This window comes from Ochotona curzoniae, unplaced genomic scaffold (genome assembly GCF_017591425.1).
Source record: "Ochotona curzoniae isolate NIBS_2020 unplaced genomic scaffold, NIBS_Ocur_1.0 scaffold_3208, whole genome shotgun sequence".
Classification (NCBI taxonomy): domain Eukaryota; kingdom Metazoa; phylum Chordata; class Mammalia; order Lagomorpha; family Ochotonidae; genus Ochotona; species Ochotona curzoniae.
In genome coordinates, this window is record NW_024467106.1 from 41,293,510 (window position 1) to 41,316,272 (window position 22,763).

General features: G+C 38.7%; 1 protein-coding gene across 1 annotated transcript; it reads left to right on the forward strand.

Annotated features, from left to right (window-relative positions):
- Window positions 1–3,791: 3,791 nt before the first annotated feature.
- On the forward strand, window positions 3,792–4,337 carry IFNB1 (interferon beta 1). The gene has a single exon (XM_040963605.1). It carries the CDS (start codon window positions 3,792–3,794, stop codon window positions 4,335–4,337), a length of 546 nt encoding a protein of 181 aa, XP_040819539.1.
- The last annotated feature ends 18,426 nt before the right edge of the window (window positions 4,338–22,763 follow it).

Here is a 22,763-nt window from a genome sequence, read left to right on the forward strand (position 1 = left end):
TCATATCTAGCCCATTTATCCAATTTGTGTATTTAAAGGGAGAATTTAGTCCATTTACATTCCGGATTACTATGGATGAAAAAAACAAATGATTTTGTTTTTTATCCCTATGATTTAGCATTTTATATAGGGACAAATTTTTGTTTTCATCTATTTATATTTTGTTTTTCTGTTCTAGTGTATTTTATACTTTCACAAAATTATATGATGATGGTTATATTCCTTTTGCTTATTTTTTCTTGTAGATTTATTTATTTATTTGGAAAGAGTTATAGAGTGGGTCGGATGTGTATGTGAGAGAGAAATATCTGCCTGCTGGTTCACCCCTAAAAGGCCACGAGAGCCAAGGCTGTTTCAGGCTGAAGCCTGGTGCTATGTCTGGATCTCTCACATGGGTGTAGAGCCCTGGACTGATAGGCCATCTTCAACTGCTTTGCCAGATGCATTAGTAGGCAGCTGGATCAGAATGATGTAGCCAGGACTCTAACCATTGTCAGTATGGGATGCTGGAGCTCTGGGTGCTGGATTAACCAGTGATGCTATAGTACCAACCCCTGTGTTGTACTTCCGAGAGTTTAATTGCAGTTTGTAGTTCTTTTGTAGGACTTTTTCTGATCCTGTGTGTTTAGAGTCCTATAGCGCTTGTGTGCTTGGATGTCCATATACTAATTGGGCAAGTTTCTATCTATTGCTAGATTAAATCAGTTTTCTATGCCTTTACTTCTCTAACCTCCTTGAATTATCTACCAAAATTTAAATATGTGTGGTGTCCCAAAAGAATCAGAGACTGTCTTCATTCTTTTCTTTGTTTTTCTTTTTCTACTTTCTCAGTGATTACTTCGTAAGGTCTGTCTTCCAGTTCAGATAGTGATTTTTGTTTTTTCTGCTTGATGTAGCCCATTGTTGAGGTATTCAACTGTATTTCTAAAGCTTAATATAACTTTTTTATTTCCAAAATTTCTGTTTAGTGCTTTTTCAAGATCTCTACTTCTTTTGAATTCCTCATTCATATTACAAGTGGTTCTTTCTCCTAATGTCATTTGACTGGCAGCCTTTGGATGCTGGGATGAGGTCTTGGGAACCTTACCAACTGTCCCAGGAAAAGCAGGGCACAGCAACAGGCAGTGTCCTACATGGTGGGAGGAGAGAAAGTAGGGGAAAATGGGCTCAGAGTTTGTGCAGTCAAGTACCCCTATTTCTAGGGCTTGAAGCAGGATTTCATTGATGGTCTGGATTTTATCTTTTGTGTGCTCAGGACTGCATAGGCTAGGGTGCTGGGGTCATAGTTGCTCCGAGGGGTCTATCTTGTTTCTCAGAGCTGCAGCATTTTTTACTAATGTGGCAGAATGGTTGCAGCACCTCGAGGATAGGGATATTCAGGGGTTTTCATCTCCTAGGGAAATATTGTTCTTAGCAGTGACTTCTTCCTCAAGATGGCATGATACTGCCACATCCTGGTCTCCTAGATACTGGGGAGATAATGTTGAGATGCTTCTTTGAAACAGAGCTACTATGTATACTCCAGGCAGCTCCCCTAAGCTCCAAACCTATGATGACTATGGATCACCATCATAAACCATCTGTGAAGATGGGTTCCACTGAGGCTGTCCTGCAATGAGGATCCCATCCCTCAAGGTCCAGAGTTGCTGGTGCCAGTTGGTGTTGTTCCTATTGGAATGCTATCACCCCAACTCTACATGTGTGACAGAGTTCCCATTATTCCCTTATGAAATTCCTGGGTTGCATCTCTGGCACTCACCTCAAAACACAGCTATTTATTAGATATTTTGATTTTTTTTTTCAGTGGAGCAAGAAGTGAATGCTGGACACAACTATTTAGTCATCTTGGAAACTTCAGATTCACCGTTTTTAATCAGTGATATGGGAAGATTCCATGTCTTTATTGCTCCCTGGTAGCTGCTTTCCTATATTTGGCTAGGTTTAAATTTCTCTATTGGACTATTATTAAACACTGGGAATGTTTCTTAAGTGAAGAAAATTATCTCTCCTTGTTCAGTATAAAGCTTCTTAAAATTGTGTTTATTTTTATTGGAAAGGCAGATTTATAGAGAGAGAAGGAGAGACAGAAAGAAATAATTTCCATCTGCTGGTTCACTCCCTAAGTGGCCGCAATGATCAAAGCTGAGCCAACTGAAGGCCGGAGCCAAGAGCTTCTTTTGGGGTCCCCACATGGGTACAGGATCCCAATGTGTCTTCGAATGCTTTCCCAAACCACAAGCAGGGAGCTTGATGGGAAGTGGAGCAGCCAAAATAAGAACCTGTGCCTGTATGGGATTCTGGCAGGTGAAGGGAGAGGCTTAGCTAATTAAGCCATTAGGATAGATCCTGTAAATATATTTTTAATTCATCTCTTCATCTTTGCATGCTTTTCTTTCTCCACACTGAAGATTATAATTTTGCCATAGTCATATTGTCAATTACTTTAAATTGTTTCCTCTAGCTTTCATATCTTTCTGAGAAATACCTTCTTTACTTATATTATTTTTAATATATTCTCTAATTTTTTCTAGCTCTGGGTCATTTGACTTTATAATTTACTCCATGTAATGTTCTATGGATTATATTATTCTGGACCATCCTCACTTTGTTGGAAACAACTCTTCTTGATCAATAGACACTATTTTTCTGTACAGTTGGAACCAAGTTGCTACTTTCTCAGATTTAAACTTTTCTCCAGCACCAGCTTTCTCTCAAAAATCTCTTCAGTTATGACTGTACCTATATTGTGTTTAGTAAAATTGAGTGTTTCACTCTTTATAATAATTTCTTATATACCTTATTTCATTTTTGAGTTTTCCCAACTCCTATTTGTAGTTTTACATTTTTTAAATATTCTTAAAACTACCATGATAATAGTAGGATACAGTTTTTATCTGTCTTTGCTATTTGTACAGCTATTAACCTGCTTCTTTTTATTATTTGTCTTTTTATTATTTTTCTAATAAAAATTTTATATGAGATTTCAACTGAAAACTTTTCTATTGCTTTATGTGATACGAGTTAATTTCACCCCAGAACTTCTAGGAGTGGTTCAGGGTGCTTTTTCTAATTCAGCAGAGCTCCCTCTTGTGTTTGATTTTATGATATATTCAAAAACACAGCAACTGGCTCTCGTAGTTGTACACCCACACACAGGTCTGGCCCACCTTCTCCTTTTCTGTTGTTTCTTCCCAGCCCAAATAGAATTTCACCTGAAGCAATTTCTTATTAGTGTAGATCTGTATCCCAAAGAAAAGTGTGGCTTACTGATTTGGGAAATTTCTCATACCTGTCACTACGCCATTGCCGGGGAGAATTTACTGCAGTTCTCTCACATACACATCAAATTGTCCACAAATTCCCTTCTAGCATCAGCTGCTGTCCTCTGATTGGCTTTTCAACTAATATCTGTCATTTATTTGGGGTTCGAGTTATCAGATCCTTTGCTTCCCCTTTGCTTCTTCTAGTTCCTTTTATTTTCACTAAAATATTATAATACATTTCAAGTCATCATTGTTTGCATCTTTTCCTTAATTTATATAACATAACATTGGAACTTAGGATGGATACTTTCAATAGGGTGAATTTCATAAAATTGTCTGAAAACTCAAGTGACATAGGAAAACTGAAAGAGAGAACTGAAAGTGGGAAATTCCTCTGAAATAAAACCACCTATCCTTATAAATAGGCCATGCCCATGGAGTAAAGTCACTCTGCAAACTTCGCCTACAAACTTCGCCTGTCTTGGCTCCAACACAGAGGAACTAAGCAGCACTGCTCCTGTTTTCATCATGATCAACAGGTGTATTCTTCAAATCGTTCTCCTGATGTGCTTCTCCAGCATAGCTCTTTCCATGAGCTACAACTCGCTTCAAATCCAACTGCGCAATAGCAGTCAGAAGTGTTTGGACCTCCTGAAGGAGCTGAAGGGACAGACTGAGGACTGCCTCAATGAAAGGATGAATTTCATGACTCCTAAGGAGATCAGGAAGCCCCAACAGCTCCGCAAAGAAGATGCTGCCTTGGTCATCTTTGAAATGCTCAACAATACCTTTGTGATTTTCAGAAAAAATGTCTCCAGCACTGGCTGGAATGAGACTGTTGTTGAACACCTTTGTTCTGAAACCTATTCGCAGACTCACAATCTGAAGAACATGAGCAAAAAGTTCACCAAGAAAAACAGTATGCTACATCTACGCCTGAAGAGCTATTACTGGAAGATCTTGAATTTCCTGGAGGACAAGAAGTACAGCAACTGTGCCTGGGGATTAGTCCATTTGCAAATCATCAAGGACTTGTCCAACATGCGCAATCTCATAGATTCCCTCCAAAACTGATATCTGTGCCTCTAGAAGTGGACAGTGATCAGATTTCTGCAATCAACAGAGGGACTTTGAGGGATCGTCGGCTTATGTAGTATATGTGAAGACAACAAAAGATTTTAAATTTTTATTAACTTATTATTTATTATTTTATTAACTTATGAAATATTTTTGTTATTCGTTTAATGTTTTATTTTGTGAAATAAATTATATCACAGAATCAGCATGTCAGTTTTAATTTCAACTTGATTTATGTAACCATCCATATTTTAAAATGCCAAGTACTTCCTACATGTTCTTTGTGAAATGTGCTTTGACATAGTATAGTCTTTGGACTATGCCTTCCAGGAGAACTAAAAACTCACAGCAACTACATGAAGTACACAAGGTAAGATATGATAAGGAGATCTGAAATTTCGAGAAGAATAAATGTTGCATTAACTATTATGGGACTGAAAGGAGTCCAACAGATGATTCAAGGAGTTAGAATCTACCCAGTATTTATTCTCTGCTTCGGGTTCTCTGGCTGTAAAGTTAGAATTTGGTTGGCCCATAAGGCGGTCAGAAGAATATACCAGCTTCTTGGTTTACTCTAAGCTTTCACTGTTATCTGAGAAAGGCTTTAGCCCCCTGGTAGAGAATTTAAGTTCTTGTGTGCTCCCAAAGCTAAGGACAAAATCCTTGGCCCTTTCATGACACCATTAAGTGCCCTTTTTTCTTGGAATAGCTAAAATGCGTGGCTCTCTCAGGTTACCTGGGGCTTTGTACTGCCAGAGCAGGGACACTAGAGGAACTATGATTCTCTTTATATTCTAATCTGTTGACTAGCATCACCCTCCACCCCAAGTTTTTTTTCCTGTTTGTCAACAAACTATTTCTATTATGGTCCATACTGTCCTATTTCCATAGAATTACAGGAATAGCCCATCTAGCTTTGCTTGTGTGCTGCATCTGAAGCCACACAATCCCTAATGTCATATCTAAGGCAGGGGCAACAGATTAACCCCAGTTTTAAGCAAAGTGAAAAGCCAGAAAGCAAAGGAAAGAAAGCAAGCATGGGCTAGCATGCTGGCTCAGTGGCAAAATCTTTGCCTTTCAAGTGCTGGGGTCCTGTATGGTCACCAGTTCATGTCCCAACTGCTCTATTTCCCATCTAGCTCCCGACCTGAGCTGGAAAGCAGCAGAGAATGTCCCAAAGCCGGTGCACTTGGCATCCACATGAGAGACCCAGAAGAAGCTCCTGGCTTCAGATTGGCTCAGTTCCAGTCAGGGAATGAACCAGCAGATGGGAGATCTTTCTCTCTGACTTGCCTTCTCTCCATAATATAGGATCAGCCTTTCCAATAAAAATAAATACATCTCTTTTTTTTTTTTCAAAAAAAAAAGGCCATTTTTTCGTAAAGAAAGCAAGCCTTAGGAGAAAGGGGTGTTCAGTTATGGTAAACAAGGTATTAGTTTTTCCCAGGACTTACACCTGGGAAACAAGGCTTTCTTAAGAGTTCTTAGTTCGCCTGGCCAAGCATTTGCCAACTGGTTAGGTTCCCCTGGGACATGCAGGTGAGGAATGTCCAATTATTCAGCCCAAGTTCCAGGTTTGTAAAGGTTTAAGAAAAAGAAGAGTGTTTTCAGATAGCCGCTTCACTCAATAATGACACTGTGATTGGCTAAAAGGCACACCTAACCCTGTTGACCTTCCAGTCACGTCAGAGGTCGTGTTCTCTATACAGGGCCAGGGCAGGTAAGCTCTAGCTCACACACACCAGGTAGCAGGCAGAGACCTGGGGGTGATTTCTCACAGATTTTTGTCTTCTCATTGAGCCCTTTGGGTTTGGGAGCAGTGTTGCTCTTATTCTCCACAGCAGTTGTCATTTGATGGGGGATTCTAATGAAACATATACTGTGCTAAGTGCCTATGGGCATAATTAGATTTGGTATTTTTGGTAAGCACCTTTTAGGTGGATACAATTACATTACTGCCATTCTACAGGAGAGAAAATTAAGTCTCAAAGAATTACAGCACCCCTCCAAAATTCACACAGCTAGTGAAAGCTCTACAATGTACACATGGAATAATCATGAAAATCTATTTTGTGATCTAAGCATTTTCTCCTACAGTACTTAAAAAAAAAAAAATCCTGCATTCCTTTTAAAGGAGTCAACCGAAGAGATCCAGCAGATAGTCTTGGGACGCTACTGTTCTTCTGATCATGAGCTCAGGGCTCCCCCTCATGGCTAAGATGGCAAACACAAGTGCTGTACCCCTAGAAGAATCTGATGAGCCTGCTGATATTGATGACCCACAGAGATCAAGGGTCCCATGGAAAATTCCTACCTCACTCCCTCCAACACTGACTAAAGCCCCTTCTAAAGCCAGGATTACTCGTTCCTGGAGTCAAAGATAAGCTCAGTAGATAGAAATGTAGAGTATACGCTATAGCTAAGGAACCAGTGGAACACTAACGAAGTCTGACTCCTCACTTCCTTCTCTGTGTGCAATGGCTAAAGCAGACCAGAAACTAGTTCCTATGAAGCCCTGCTCTGTTTGGGTGCCAGATGGATTCTGAAGGACAATGCAATGCCTTTTATGCAGAATTACAAACCCGGGTTATGCAAGCCAGCCTATCCAGAATAGCAAAAGTACATCCATCACCAGTAAAGGATAAATCGCAATCAGAATTCATTCAATAGGAATGAAGTAGACCAAATGAATGCATTTGCAAGTGCTAGAGAAATAATTCTGAAGGCCCATATTATGGCACAGTGGATTAAGATGCTGCTCAGATGTACTGTGGAACCCTAGAACTTATTCCTTATCTTTAAATGTATTTAGTAGTTGTTATCCCACACCCTTCTATCCTCCTCCTGTCCATCATCCCTAGCATCTAGTATTCTCTATTCTACTTTATTTTTCCATGAGATCATCTGTGGCTGAGCCCTCTGAGGAGACTGGGATCAGAGGTGTGAGCACCGCACAGAAAAAGATCAGGACACATGGGGATGCAAGGCGAGTGAAGCAATGCACAATTTATTGAACTAATGTTACCTAGGCAATCACGGAAAGCCCCTCTAAAGATAGCCAACAAGGAGATGAAGTAGCAATCACCCTCACAGCAAAGAAGTAAACATGTTTTCAGAAATGGATTCTAGCAATCAAACCAATTAACTGAGGAAGGGGATTCGCTCAGCTACAAGCAACTAATGAGAAAGGAGGCACAGGGAGGCACTCCTCATCCCCAGCCATGCTTGGCCAGCGAGGTAGCCACAGTCCCACGCAAGAAGTAGGCTTCCTGCTAGCACTCTCAGTCTGCTGAGAGTGTACAAATTTTGGGGTCCTCGGGCATCTGATGAGCTGGTTCAGAGGTGTGTTTCCACAATCAGCTTTCTTAGTTTTCATATATTAATGAGAAGATCTTTGTATTTCTCTTAATATAATCTCTGACAATTTTATCTGCTTTGCCATGACTAAAATATCATCCACCTTAATGCTGAATAATATTGTATTGTACAAAAATATCACATTGTCATCTGTTCACCTGCCAGTGGAAACCACGGTTGAGCTCATATCTTAGCTACTAAGAACAGTAATGCAAAAATATATTTGATCTTTTGAAAAATCTTCAAGGCAACTATTGTTTAAATTGTAGGTTCATATTGTAAATAATTTCAGTGATGGCATAATATAAACACGTTAATATTATCTATATATTAGGCCTGTGGAATGACTCAGGGGCTAAATCCTCAACTTGCAACTGCCAGAATCTCATATGGGCACGGGTTCATATCCCAACTACTTTACTACCCGTACAACTCCATGCTTGTGGCCTAGGAAAGCAGTAGATTAGCCAAAGCCTTGCGACCCTGCACCCATGTGGGAGACCAGAAAAAGCTGCTAGTTCCTGGCTTCAGATTGGTTCAGCTCTAGCCCTTGCAGCCACTTGGGCAGTGAACCAGTGGACAAAATATCTTTCTCTCTGTATCTCCTTCTCTCTGTAAATCTGACATTACAACAAAAAAAAATAAGCCTTTAAAAAATAATATCTGTATTTCCTGGGGCCAGTGCAGTGGTTCAACAGGCTAATTCTCCACCTGCAAGTACCAGCATACTATATGGGCACTGGTTCATAGCTCAGCTGCTCCACTTCCCATCCAGCTCTCTGCTTGTGGTCCTTGGGACCTTGTACCCACAATGGAGACCTAGAAGAAACATTTGGCTCCTAGTTTTGGATAAGCTCAACTCAGCTCTGGCCGTTGTGGCCATTTGGGTAGTAGGCCAACAGATGGAAGATTTTTTCTCTCTGTGTTTCCTTCTCTTTGTAAATCTGACTTTCCAATAAAAATAAATCTTTTTGAAAATAACATCTGCATATCCTGAGGACTTCCTTCCAGTGCAAGGGATTCTACTGAAGATGTTTTTTGAGCACATACATACACACGCGCATATGCCATCTTATTTATTCCTCTGAAAATCCTGTGAGAGAAGTATTTTTATCACCTACATAAGAAACATTAAGTTCAGAAAAGATAAGTAATTCCCAATGTCCACAACTCGCAGAGAATAGATATATTTTGGAACAGAGAATATATCTTGATAGCAGAATGCTGGACTTTATACCACTCGCTATAACTACGTCAGTATACATACAAATAGCAGAATGAAAGACTTGTGACCGTTGTTGTTGTTGAGGGACTAAACTATTGCTACAATATATGGGAAAACAGTTGAGGGGAAAGAGAGGAGGGAATCCCCACGTCTAAGGAATTATACATGAAAAATAAATAATTTTAAAAATAGAAAAATAAAAATAAACTATGGCTATAAAAATATACTTTTAGAAATTATTTATTTGAAAGGCAAACAATGTGTGTATATGTGTGTATGTGTGAGTGTGAGAGAGAGACAGACAGACAGACACAGAGAAATAGAATCTTTCATCCACTGGGTCAATACTCAAATGGCTACAATGGCTGGGTCTAATGCAGGTTGGAGCCATAAGTCCAGAGATGTATTCAGGTCTCCCACGTGGGTGGCTGGGGCCCAAGCACTTGGGCCCATCCTCTGCTACCTTCCTAAGCACATTAGCAGGGAGCTGACTGGATCAGAAATGGAACAGAACTTAAACAGGATTTCATATGGTATACCAGCACTTAGGTGACAGCTTGGTGCCATAATGCTTGTCCCAATACCATTCTTTTTGTTTTTCAAGATTTATTTATTTTACTTGGAAAATAGAGGTAACAAAGAGAAAGGGAGACACAGAGAGAGAATTTTCTATGCTGTGGTTCACTTCCCGAAATGGTTATAACTGCCAGAGCTGGGCAGATCCAAAGTCAGGAACCAGCAGCTTCTTCTGGGTCTCCCACATGGTTCAGAACCCAAGGACTTGGTCCATCCCCTGCTGCTTTCCCAGGCTGTAAACAGAAGGCTTGATCAGTAGAGCAGCCAGAATATAAACTGGTGACCATGTGGGATGCCGGTGCCAGCAGGTAGAAGATTCGCCCACTATGCCACCATGCTAGCCCCATTGATATCTTTAACTACCCATATCCTCTATTAACAGCCAATGTATTATTTTGATCCAATTACGTAGTGCTAACAGTAAGCGATATTGCCCAGGGCTGACACAGTGGATCTCTGGCTCCTGCACTGCTCCAAGTGTTGCACTGTGGCAGCCTGTGTAGAAAAGGCTATTGTCCTCCTTCCAGGAGCTGATCTCTCACAAGGGAAACCTTTCCCCCCAGCGCCCACCAACCTTCTCTATAGAAAATGACAGAAAACTCCCATCTGTACCCTCCCAGACTCGACAGAGAACTTTACTTTTTAAAGGTATTTGTGAGGCAACTATCTGGATCATGAGTCATCGTTTTCCCTAAAAGGCTGTATTGCCTTCTCCTGAATGCAATGTCTTACCCCCACATGGTAGGAAATCCTGTGTGCAATTTCACTTTCACGTTTGATACACACAAATTGCTTTCATTATCTCATAGGAATGTTTGAAATAGGCTTTGAGGTATAATGGAACTACACTGCAGATTTCTCTTCTTCCTTTTTTAATTTCTTGGCTCATTTTCATTTTATGAGAACCCAGAAGTAAAATAATTTTCAAAGCAGAAAATGACTTAATAATCAAGAAAGGCATGAAATGGAAATTTGTGAATTTAAACTTCATATGTTACAAAGAAAAAAGAAAATTTGCTATTCTCGCTACTGGAAAAAGACACAGGACATGGAGTTACCAAAAAAAAAAAAAAGAGTCAATGTGAGTTCTCTGTTTTTGAACTATATAAAGCTTAGAGCATTAGATTTGTCCTTCAATGCAACTCAACATTTTCTAAATGTGCAGTGAATACCAGACACTGTGCAAAGCACTGGGCTAACATTGACCAATATATAATGGATTGTCCCTAAAAGCCTGATTTCAGGAGGGAGAAACAGATAAGCACATAACCAGTAATGATATCATCATGACAAATACTCCAACACAAGGAATAATTTCCTACAGAAATTCAAAAGGGAGAATGATTTGGTCTATCAGATTGGATTTGAGCAACCCACGAAGGGGAGGCAATATATGACTTGGGGATTGAATAGTCAGTAGCATCTTAAAACCAAAGAATTGTGCCCTATGTGATGACTCAGTGGCTAACACCTCACTTTGCACACACCAAGATCACATATGGGTGCTGGTTTGTGTCCAGCTGTTCCACTTTCCTTCCAGCTCCCTGTTTATGGCCTGGGAAAGCAGTATGGCATGGGCCAAAACTTTGGGACCCTGCACCTATGTTGGATACCTAGCACAGGCTCCTGGCTTCGGATCAGCTTAGCTCAGGCTGTTGTGGTCACTTAGGGAGTGAACCAGGGCACAGAAGATTTTTCTCTCTCTTGTCTTCTCTCTGTAAATCTGACTTTCCAATAAAAATAAATAAATATTTAAAAAAAAAGAATGGGAGAAAAGGTGGTACTGATGAGATTGATGGTACAGTGATGAGAACAGCTGCTTCCCAAGAATGGAATAAAGAACATTTCATATAGAAGAAAACAAGAGAGTGGAGGAATGACATAGCCTGGAGAGGGGTTATCAAAAACCACAGTGTAGAAAGACAGCAACTTGGGAAGGCATTGGAGAAACATGAAATTGAAATTAAAGTTGAGATAGCTCCTGAACATCTCAAGAGCTGAATGTTTAAGCTGAGCAGTTGTATGGTCAGAACCTTAATTTGACTTTTTCTCTCCATAGTCATAACTTAACTAAAATGTCATTGTCACAGAAATAAATAATTTTGGGGAGCTTTATTTATCTTACAGGAAATTTAGAGTTACAGAGAGAGGGAAAGACAGAGAAAGATGTCTTGCATCCACTAGTTCACTCCCCAAATGGCCACAATGGCCAAAACTGAACTGATTCAAAACCAGGAGTCAAGAGCTTGTTCTACGTCTCCCATATGGTACAGAGACCCAGAGCCGTTAGCAAGGGAGCTGGATTGGAAGTGGGGCAGTAAGCTGGCACGCATATAGGATGCTGGCAACAAAGGTGAAGGGTTAACTTGCTATGCCACTGTGCCAGCCCCTCAGAGATGAATTTTAAAAGAACTGAAATTACAGTTTTAAATCAGAATGACAGTTGGTGATGTTGACTCAACCACCCCAAAGGCCTTCTGAGAAGTCACATGAAGAGATTAACATCCTCTACAGAAGCACAAGGTGAATAAATCCTTTTATATGTAAAACAGAGCATCGTTCCTATCCAATTTCTTTAAACTACTTTTCCTGGGAGCACACAGATCCTTCAGTGCAGAGTGCTGCTAAGAATTCAACTGATTGGGACTGGCACAGTAGTCAAGCAGCTAAAGTTCTCGCCTTGCAAGCACCAACATCCCATATGGGCACCAGTTCTAATCCTGGCGGCACTGCTTCCCATCCAGCTCCCTGCTTGTGGCCTGGGAAAACAGTCAAGGACAGCCCAAAGCCTTGCGACCCTGCACATGGGAGACCCAGAAGAGGCTCCTGGTTCCTGGCTGCAGATCGGCTCATCTCTGCCCATTGCAGCCATTTGGGGAGTGAATCAGCAGACAGAAAATCTTCCTCTCTGTCTCTCCTCTCTGTAAATTTGACTTCCCAATAAAAAAAATATCAATAAATTATAATTCAATTGTCCAGGAATAATATATTCAATATGTGCCATGCCACCACAGCCATCCCAGTTCAACCCAGTATTCCTTCTCTCACCCACACATGAGAAATTCTTAAACAGCGAAAATCAGGAGCTGGTTCAAAGTGTGTTCACTTTCCAGGGCCACTATAATTAAAATACCACAAATCAGATGGCTTTGAACAACAGAAATTTAAAGTCTCACAGACCTAAAAGCTAGAAAGCCAAATTCAAGCTAAAGACTTTGAAGAAGCTCAAGACTATTACCCAGCTCTACCTGATTCCAGTGTGAATTCATCCTAAACATCTATAACCACCTATTTCCAAATAAAGCCATTCCCTGAAATATCATAGGTTAGAACTTGAACATACGAATTTGGCCAGGAGGAACACAAATCTACCTACACCTGAAGGGATGATGTAGTACCTTTTCTTGGTACTGCTTTGTGAGTTTAGAGAGAGAAGGCTGGGACGAGTGACCAGTTCTTTTGCTTGTTTTGCTACTAAAATGTAGGTCCCTCCCTTCACCTCAGCTTCTCCCAGATGCACCAGCAGGAATTTGGAGCACAGACAACTTCATTTTTCCTTAAAAGCTACTGTAGAGCAAAATGAAAAGCAAACAACTAAAATGCCATTGAAATCTTCAAAGGCCATTAAAATAATTCTTTCCATTATATTTGCCGTAAACTTTATACATCAAATACTTTAAAGCAAAGGACATATTATGGATTTGGCTTTATGCCAGTTGCTCTCTGTTGGACATGTTCAGATCTTAGTTATCTATTGAGGAAAGACAGGCCCCATGCAGGGAAAGAGTCAACATTCAATACTAACTTCTTCTCTTCAAGGCTGCAATTTGATCTCTGTTAAACTCTTACATAGCTTTGAATCCCATAGATAAGTCTTCAACTGTGAAACAGATCCATGAACTAATAAATGTAGTGTGTAGGAGATGTTTAATTTTCTATTTATTTTTTGTTATGTCTTACAGCCTAATTGATTGTATCAAAGCAAGAGTGCTCAGCCTTTCAGAATATAACATTTTCTACATGGACAAATGAGAGTTCATTCTCAAATTGTTTCAATTTAAACCCTTGGCTTTATCCCAAGGGCCTATTTTGTTGAAACCTATATGGAATGGCAGACAACACTACAATGCAGGTAACTACCTATGTAGGACTTATCCAGCACAATCCCTGACAAATAGTAAGAGCTCAATGAACAATAGCTTTTTCTATAGTTTCAGGAAATTGTCTTTATTATTCTCTTGCTTAAACATACTAACCTCTATTGTAAAGCACCCCATCCTTATGCTAAAGTGTGATTCTACAAAATCTGCACAAAACTAAGTAGATTAACTTCCACGTAGGCAAAAACAGTATGCCATGCAGTTGTCTGTCCAACATGATAAAACTCAGCACCGAGTCCATAGGTAGGTATATCAAATACATCACAGAATGAAAAAATAATCTCGACCCCTATTTTGAGATTTCATGTCCAATAAATTTTCTGTCACATTGCACATTGTCAGACTTTGTTTTGTGAACTCAGCTTTCGTTCTCAAAACACCAGTAGGGTTAGCATCCCACAATCAACTTATAAGATGACCTCAATTATCTATCCTTTGGTGACCAAGTCAGAGAGATGCCAAAATGAATAAAGGTAACAGCAACAGTTTTTCATCTTTGATGTTTTACTCTAACAAGCCCCTGCCACCTATTTGATCTTTGTTCGGTACTCAATCTTCATTTGAGAATGGGAAAACATAAACACTCCATAAGATGATCCCTTGTTGGCATTCAGATAGGACCAAAAACGCTTCTAAAAGACCTGAACAAAGGTTATGGAGTATCAGGTCATGATAACTTCAAAGGACATTATCTCATTAATTAACAACTTATTCATCAAATCTCAAAACTCCTGATTCATTCTGTCTCAGATTTGTTAGAAGTTATAAAACCCTCTATCTCAAAAAGAAAATAGTGGTGGAGGGAGAAAATGGAAGAACACTAGTAGAAACTTCTGATTTGTAGACCTCCATGAGCTACTCTCATTAATCAACATGAAGAAGACCACCCCATCGGCTGTGCATGTTGCTGTGGTGCTCAATGAATTACCTCCAGTAAAGAATGGTCCAGTGGTGATTTTGTTCAATATCAACTGAAGTATAATAGAAAAAAAATATTTTTATGAACTTTCTTCTGGCCTGATCATACAGCAACCAAGTTTTCAAATGCTCTAAAACAATAACCTTCATACAACTGTAACATTGTCTCCTTATTGACCAAACAGCTAACCCAATAGCATGCCATCTTGTCACAATGCCCTCTGAAGTAATCACATTTTCCTGTCGATGCACTTAAAATTATAGAGGAAGATAAAAAAAAAGACTTGACCAAGTTCAGATAGAAATCAAGCACTACATCTTAAGTAATTTAACTTAAGTGATAAGTAAACAGTGGGGCAATATTAAAAGATGTAAAAACTCTTTTTGCAGCTGGCATTGTAGCAGTGTGTAAAGATGTTGCCCGCCAGGCTCGTGTCCCTTGTGGGCACCAGTTCACAGCCTAAACACTCTACTCCCAATCTATCTTCCTGCTAATAGCCTGGGAAAAGCAATAGAAGATTCCCCAAGTGGTTGGGCCCTGCCACCCACATGGGAGACCTGTACAAAGATCCTGGCTCCTGCCTTTGGCTTGGGCCAGCCCTGGCAATTGCCGCCATATAGGGAGTGAAACAGCAGACAGAAGATTTCGCTCTCTCTCTCCCTCTCTCTCATAACCCTTTCAAATAAATAAATAGATTCTTTTCAATAGATGTGTTGGAAGGATGGAATTATTCATAGCATTAAAGAAATTATTACAAGAAGAGTAGTTCATGGATCTCAGGCACAGGACTTAAGATTCCACACTACCAGAAAACAGAATTCCTTCTCTCCGTCGGCTTGTCTCTGAGTGGAGACAGCGAATGCTGGACTAAGTAGGAATCATGCTCTTATAGCTCCATAATCAGAGGAAAAGGTATAAATGCACATTAACTTTCACTAGCCTTCAATTTGCTATAGTATAGCATTTCATTATTTTTGAGAAGAGGAAACAAAGTATTAGAGCATTAAGTAATTTTTTAAGTTAAGTGGTTGGTAAAGATCAGGGAAGACTGGCTATGTTTCCCAACCTATTTCAATATATTAAACAGCCTAACAAAATTTGTTGAATGAGTACATCCATGAGCATATCCCCCATCGATCCAAGTAAATGGTAAACCTTTTCCAAATTTCCCTTGGTTCCAATCTAGGCAATCTTTATACCAACAGACCATTTTGCTATACAAAATCCCTCGGAACTAAGGCGATTCTAGCCAAGAAGAAAAGTGCATTCCAAGACGCTGACTTTGGTTTTGATGAGAACAGGATGTTGCTACGAAGAACTGCAAGAGCTGCCCAAGAGATTGGCCAGGGATGGAGGAGTCTGGGCTGGAGACTAAACATCACACACATGAGTCACAGGCATCTTCAGGGCACTGTGTGTGCCTGACAGGACCTCCCTCCGGACCCAGTCATTCTAGCGTTGGGAATATGTTTTGATGATAATGAGTAAACATAAATATACATGTAAAACCACACACAAAAATATAATAATAATGAAATGCTGACATTTGCAACAAAATGGATGGAATGGAGATCATTATGCTAAGTGAAAAAAGACAATCACAAACAGACAAATATCACATGTTTTCTCTTACAAATGGGAGGAAAAATATGTAGAGAGAAAAACATTAAAAAACATTAAAATTGTGTGAATGTCATTATTTGTTATATAGACTTATATGTTGTCTTCACTAAATTATATAATCTGTGTGGAAATACGTAATTCTTTCCTTATTCTAGTATTACTGTAATAAATCTTATATTTTGTGATATTAATATTCCTAGTTTCAAGAAAGACAATAATGTAAGTGTCTGCATATAATATTTACACAGGACACAAGTATGGCAAAATGTTAAAAATTATAAAATCTTAAATTTAAAAGTACTCCATATTCAATATCAGAGTGCCCGGTTCCAATCTCATCTGCTCTGCTTCAAATTCACCTGTGTGGTCACCCACATCCAAGTCTCAAGTACTTGGGTCCCTGCCAACCCTACTGGAAGAGTTCGCTGGCCCAGCCCTGGAAGATGTCTCTGCCTCTCTTTAAATAAATAAGCTTCAACATCGACAACACAGGTCCACAGTGGTACAAGAACATGAAAGCTAAGAAAGATGTTTAGAGTCTGGTAAGACAGCTCTATTTGCCAATCCTCTACTTTCAAGCATCGGTATCCCATATGGGCACTGGTTCATGTCCCAGCTGCCCCACTTCCAATCCAGCTCCCTGCTCGTGGCCTGGAAAAGCAGTAGAGGTTGACCCAAAGCCTTGAAATCTTGCACCCACATAAAAGCTCAGGAAGAAGCTCCTGGCATTGGACCAACTCAGCTCCCACTATTGTGGCCCTTTGTAAGATGAACCATTGGATGGATGATCTCTTTCTGTTTCTCTTCTTTCTATTAATATGCCTTTTCAATAAGTTCAAATAAATCTCAAAACAAAAAATATGTTCATGCTGGGGCCCAAGCCTTGGTATAGTTGACTAAGTTTCCATCTGTGATGCCCTGATTCCACATGAGCACCAGTTCAAGTCCCAACTGTTCCACTTAACAATCCAGCTCCCTGCTAATGGCTTGGAAGAAAAACCGAGGATGGCTCAAGTCCTGGGGCTCCTGCACCAATGTGGGAGACCCAGAGAAAACTCCCACCTCCCGACATCAGACCAGTTTAGCTGGTCTGGCCATTACCACCATTTGGGGAGTAAACCAGTGAGTAGAAGATTCTCTCATCTCTCTCCTTCTCTTTCTAACTTTGCCTTTCAGATAAAAGAATAAGTAAGCAAAACCAATCTTAAAAAAAGAGAGAGAGAGATGTCATGGAGAAGGGACATCCTCTTACATTTATTCCTGACAACTCACGGTCTAATTCCTAATATTTTTAGGTTAGTTATATAGTTGCCTAGCCATTTCAACAGGAATTATGGTAAACCTGACTTGGCTGGGCTGCCAAATGCAATAAAAATAGAAGCAAAAAATCAGCTCAAGAGAGTGATCAGATCTTCCAACCATCTATGTTTATATACTTAGAAGAAAAACTGGCTTTTGTAGCATCTGGGCTTAATCACAGAAAGGGGAGTCTCAGGCAATGGAAAGGGTATTCTAGGCTGTATTAACCTAGTTCCTGGTTCCAGATTGGAAATAATGCCTCCTTTTTTGTCACATTTTATTTACAATATCCCTTTGAAATTTCAGTAAACAAAGCAGTAGCCAGTGAAGGAGTAAGACACCACCTAATAAGAATGAAACAACACAAAATAAAGATTTAATTGTATCGCTTTTACTCATATTTATGAACACAAGTATATTGTTATATAATATTTAGAAAAGTGTCAATTTACAAAGAAAATAATATAACAATTTTTGTTAATTATGTACTCAGCTGCAAATAATGAATAGCCTTAACAGCAGTAAAAGCTTACATCCTTTACTTACAGAAGATCTAGATTCAGATGCAGGCAGACAGGGAAGACCAGCTTTTCAACAATGATGCTTCGATCTCTCATAAATGTTTGATCGTGCTTCTCTTGTACTTGTTAATAGATGACCTTAAATGGCTGTTGCACCTGCAAGCATGGTTTCCACATTTCAAAAGGAAGTGGAAGGATTATTACCTTCACTCTTTTCTCTCCGATTTCCTCATCTGTCAGGCAGGTTCTAGGGATGTGTTTATAAATGGACACTTGCCTCTGTTTTACATAAAAAATTAAGGAATGGGAAAGGAGCAAGAATAAAAACAAATTGCAATAAACTCAGCAAAATTTTGCAGAAAATAAGAGGAATGGACAATATATACAACTTAACATATTTAGCACATGAAGTCAAAAGTTATGTCTAATTTATAAACCAATAAATAAAGAATAATGTGCCATGTTTAGAACTATAAAACTTATAATAAATGGTGAAAATAAAGACAAGACAAAAAGTTGTCTTTTCAGACTGGAACTGGGGAGTTTGAAGTGGAAGAGGATTTTTTTTTTCATTTAATTTGAAGGGCTTTGGATTGGAAATCAATTTATTTGGGAAAGAGTGAAATATTTTACTACATTTAAGATACCAGAATTCTGCTGTCTTAAAAACTACTCACCATCAACTACATTTTTCTTATAATTCATCTGTTAAAATTTCATTGTTTAGTCTCAATGGTTTGTATAGCAGTTCAAATGTCCTAGATGAACAAATATTCTAAGTGTGCACCTCTACGGTTGAATGCATTTAACCTTGATACACAAGAGCAGATTTTGACAAGCCTTGGGGAAGGTTAGTAGGAAGATATATGAAGAAGAGCAGACAGTATCACAACCAGAGTGGAAAAACAATAGACAGAGAAAACATGAGAGTTTCAAACTAGCTTTCAGTAGTCATAATTTTGCCAGAGGCAAAGCAGAGTCGGGAGATGATTTCCTGTAAGCTAGAGACATCGGTTGCTATAATGTTATTTTTCTCGATGTTCCCATCTGTAAACTGAAAATAAGAATATTCCCTGTAGATTCACTGTGGAGGCATATTTCCAGAAAGATACAGGATATTCTTTGTGTTGATAATGTTAAATACTGCGCACAAGCCTTGAAATTAACCAATAGTCATGACACTACTTTTAAGTAAAAAATACTCAACACTATTCTAAGAAATAGGTATTGAATAAAATATTCAAATATTTAGTAGCTAGTAGGATAATGGTTGGAAATAAAACATATCTGTCAAAGGCCTCAAAACTGTTTTATCTCTTTCTTAATAGTTCTGTTCATAGAATTTCATCAAAGCAAATAATTAGACAAGATTTTTATAAGTATTGTATCAGCAGTCCATTTGTACAGATTTTATCACATCCAAACTTTGTGGTAAATATTTTTCTGATTAGAAAATATATTTAATAAATATGGAATCTTATGGAATGGAACGGAATGCTTCAAAATGGAATGCTATGCAACCATTATAAATAATTATGTTAATATCTATGTATTGACTTGTAAATCACTGCATAGCCAGCATACTATTTTTTTTCTTTTATCTCTACCCTGAATTTCTTTATTTTTTTTTTTATTACCTTTCATTTTATGACACAGTTTCATAGGCTCTAGGTCTCCCACACAGGTGCAGAAATTCAAGGCTTTAGGCTGTCCTCGACTGCTTTCCCAGTCCATAAGCAGGATGGGAAGCAGGGCTGTCGAGATTATAACTAGCACCCTATGAGATCCTGGCGTTTGCAAAGCAAGCACTTTAGCCGCCTGGCTACAACACTGGGCATATAAAAATAATTTTTTTAAACATAATTGTGCATTTAAAACTCTTAATTTTAAGTAGATTCATTCAATTGGGATTTAAGAAGCTTCAGTTGTTTTGTCTGATGAGCCTACAGTTTATTTGTATAAATCACTCTACAGGACTTCTTAGAGGCTCACTGCAGAGTTCTCAGGCACAAAACTACACAAATTTTACTTTTTTATCACACAAAAATTTAGTATTTGCTTGGTTTCCATCTCATTCTGTAAGACTATAATTGAATGTAGTTATTCTCCTGCTGGTTTTTACAAGTTTAAAACAGAATATTTGAATCAAAACATAACTTTATCTGAATCCTCACTCCAACACTTATAAGATGCATAGCCTTGAACAAATTTATTTACCATTAAGTTTTAACCCTATCATCTTCGAAATGGGATAACTAAATAATCTACCTCTTAAGATTTAAGGAATAAGATATTACATCTAAATCCCTTGGCACAATTCCTAATACATGGAAAGTGCTTGACAAATATTAATTGTTTTATCTTTGATTATATCGGTTACTCACCTTTACTCAAACAAAAATTAAACCTTAGTAATAAAGCAAGGAAAAAGCAAAGTTTTCTTAAACACAAACCTTTTTAAAATACAAATCTTCATGTTGATGTCGCTCAGCAATCTACTTGATAAAAGAAAGAGGAGATGTTTTGCATTTCCTGGGTGGTATAAACAGAATTTCCTGGGTAATATAATATATATAAATTTCTTTATGACTTATTTGAAGTTGGAGTTATAGTGAGAGACAGAAAGCGGGAGAGAAACAGAAGTGTCCCCGCTGGTAGTTCACTCCTCAAATGGCCCCGGTGGCCAGAGTCAGAGGTTTCATCCAAGTCTCCTTGGTCCATCAGCTGCTGCTTCTCACAGACAGAGATGTCACTCTGCTACAATGCCTGGCCCCTGAAACAGAATTCTTAACACTTACGAACTTAAGAGTCATCTTTTTTATCATTAGCAAAACCGATTTGTTTTAAAATGATCAACAACAACCACTGTTTATAATGCTCTAATGGAACCAGCTTGTCCTCTCCTAATGGTAGCACAGCAGTGACTTAATTACAGTGTGTATTTCGGTAGACTCTTGATCTACTTCCATTCAAAAATCTTCCCCCCAAAAAACTACATTTCAACAGGCTTAATATTCAGGCTTGCACAAAGATTGCCTGTGATTTTAAATAAACAGCCTGCTTTATAAAGAAATAAAAGGGCTCTAGAAAGCACACTTGCAATTTAACTCCCAATTTTTGAATTTCAGATGGAGAGTAGGTGATTTACCAAATAAGTGACAAAGAGTGGTGTTTTCATGTTCTTTCATTTTGGCAGGAATTCTTGTCTTCAATTGAAAACATTCCCTTACCATTACAAAAACCCAGAGGGCAATCATGAGTTAAGGTCTGGAAAATAAAACTGAGAAAAAAGACTGAAACAACATGTGGTTGTCATTTTCAGGGCCACAGAGAGGGGAAGTGGTTTTCTGCTGCTAGCCAAGCAAAAGCAAGCACAGGGATCGCATTAACATGGAAGACAGACAGTGAAAAGGCAGAGTCAGTGGTTCAGCTTTCTCATTGTTAGTGAAGCAGGTGCTGACTTGCCTTGCATCAAGTACTACTTCACTTAGGACCATGAGGCCTTTTCATATCTGAGATCATCATTTTTTGGTAACATTTGTGACATTTTGAAACCTTCTTAATGATGTGGTCATGTTACTTCTTAGGCTCTCTTCCAAAAAGATGAGCCTTTTTGAGTTAAAGAATTTTCACAGGTCTACAGCTAGAAATCTGAAAAATTCTATGCCCAAATTTTCTCTCTAAAAATGATTGTCTATCCATGCCTAAAGAAGGAAAGAAAAAAAGGGATGTTTTGTTCTACAACATCAGGTTGTAAAAGAGTATGTTAAACTACAGAGATCACAGTATCATTCTTCTAGCTTTCTTTCCTATCTTTTCTGTTTAATTTTTGCTCTTCTACTCCACCTTTAACTCCTGCTTCTCAAGCAGACATGTACCTAAGATATCCTAGTGCTTCCTGGGAGATGGCAGCTCATGTCCTTCCCATCCGCTGGTGGACATGGCTGTCAAATCACAGCAGTTCTCCACTTAGCCCAGATGAAACCTCAAGGCCATTCTCACTCCACAAGCCTTGATTTAAGATGAAACTTACCATCTCCAATTCAGAGCACACTCCTTTTAACCTTGTAGCTCCTTTACTCGAGAACATCTTTTCTGTCAGTTGTGAATTCTGGTTGCATTTGTTAACCTTTCCAAGGCTCACTTTCCTCATCACTAATTCTACAGTGAGTGTGAATAATATAATGCATATAAAAACACCATAGAAAGAGTATCACTATCTTAAGCATTATCTAAGTTAATAGAATTTGCCTCTTCTAAACTTGCCCTACAAATGATACTTCAAGATGTTCTCTTGACAAAGAGGAGAAATAGCACCCAACAAACCAAAGCCAAATGGGAAGAACATCCCAGTAAAATGACAACAGAAGACTAAATCAATGAACAACCCATTTCTAAAATGACAGGACCAAAGTACCACCCATATATATTAACCCTGAATGTAAATGGCTTAAGCTCAATCAAACATCATAGATTAGTAGGCTGGATTAAGAAGCAAAACATCTATTTGTTGTCTAGAAGAGACACATTTCACCAACAAAAATCAGCAGAAGCTATATTGCATGGGTTTTGTTGTTTTCTGTTAGTTTCATCTCTTCAAAACACTTTCTTCTGACTAAATTCTTCAATGACTTTCAGATCCTACAGTAGCATCATTTTCTGCAAGAAGGTTCTTGATTTTCATTTCTTCAGCTACATGTTAGTCATTTAGTAACATGTTATTTAACTTCATGGTGTTGTTAA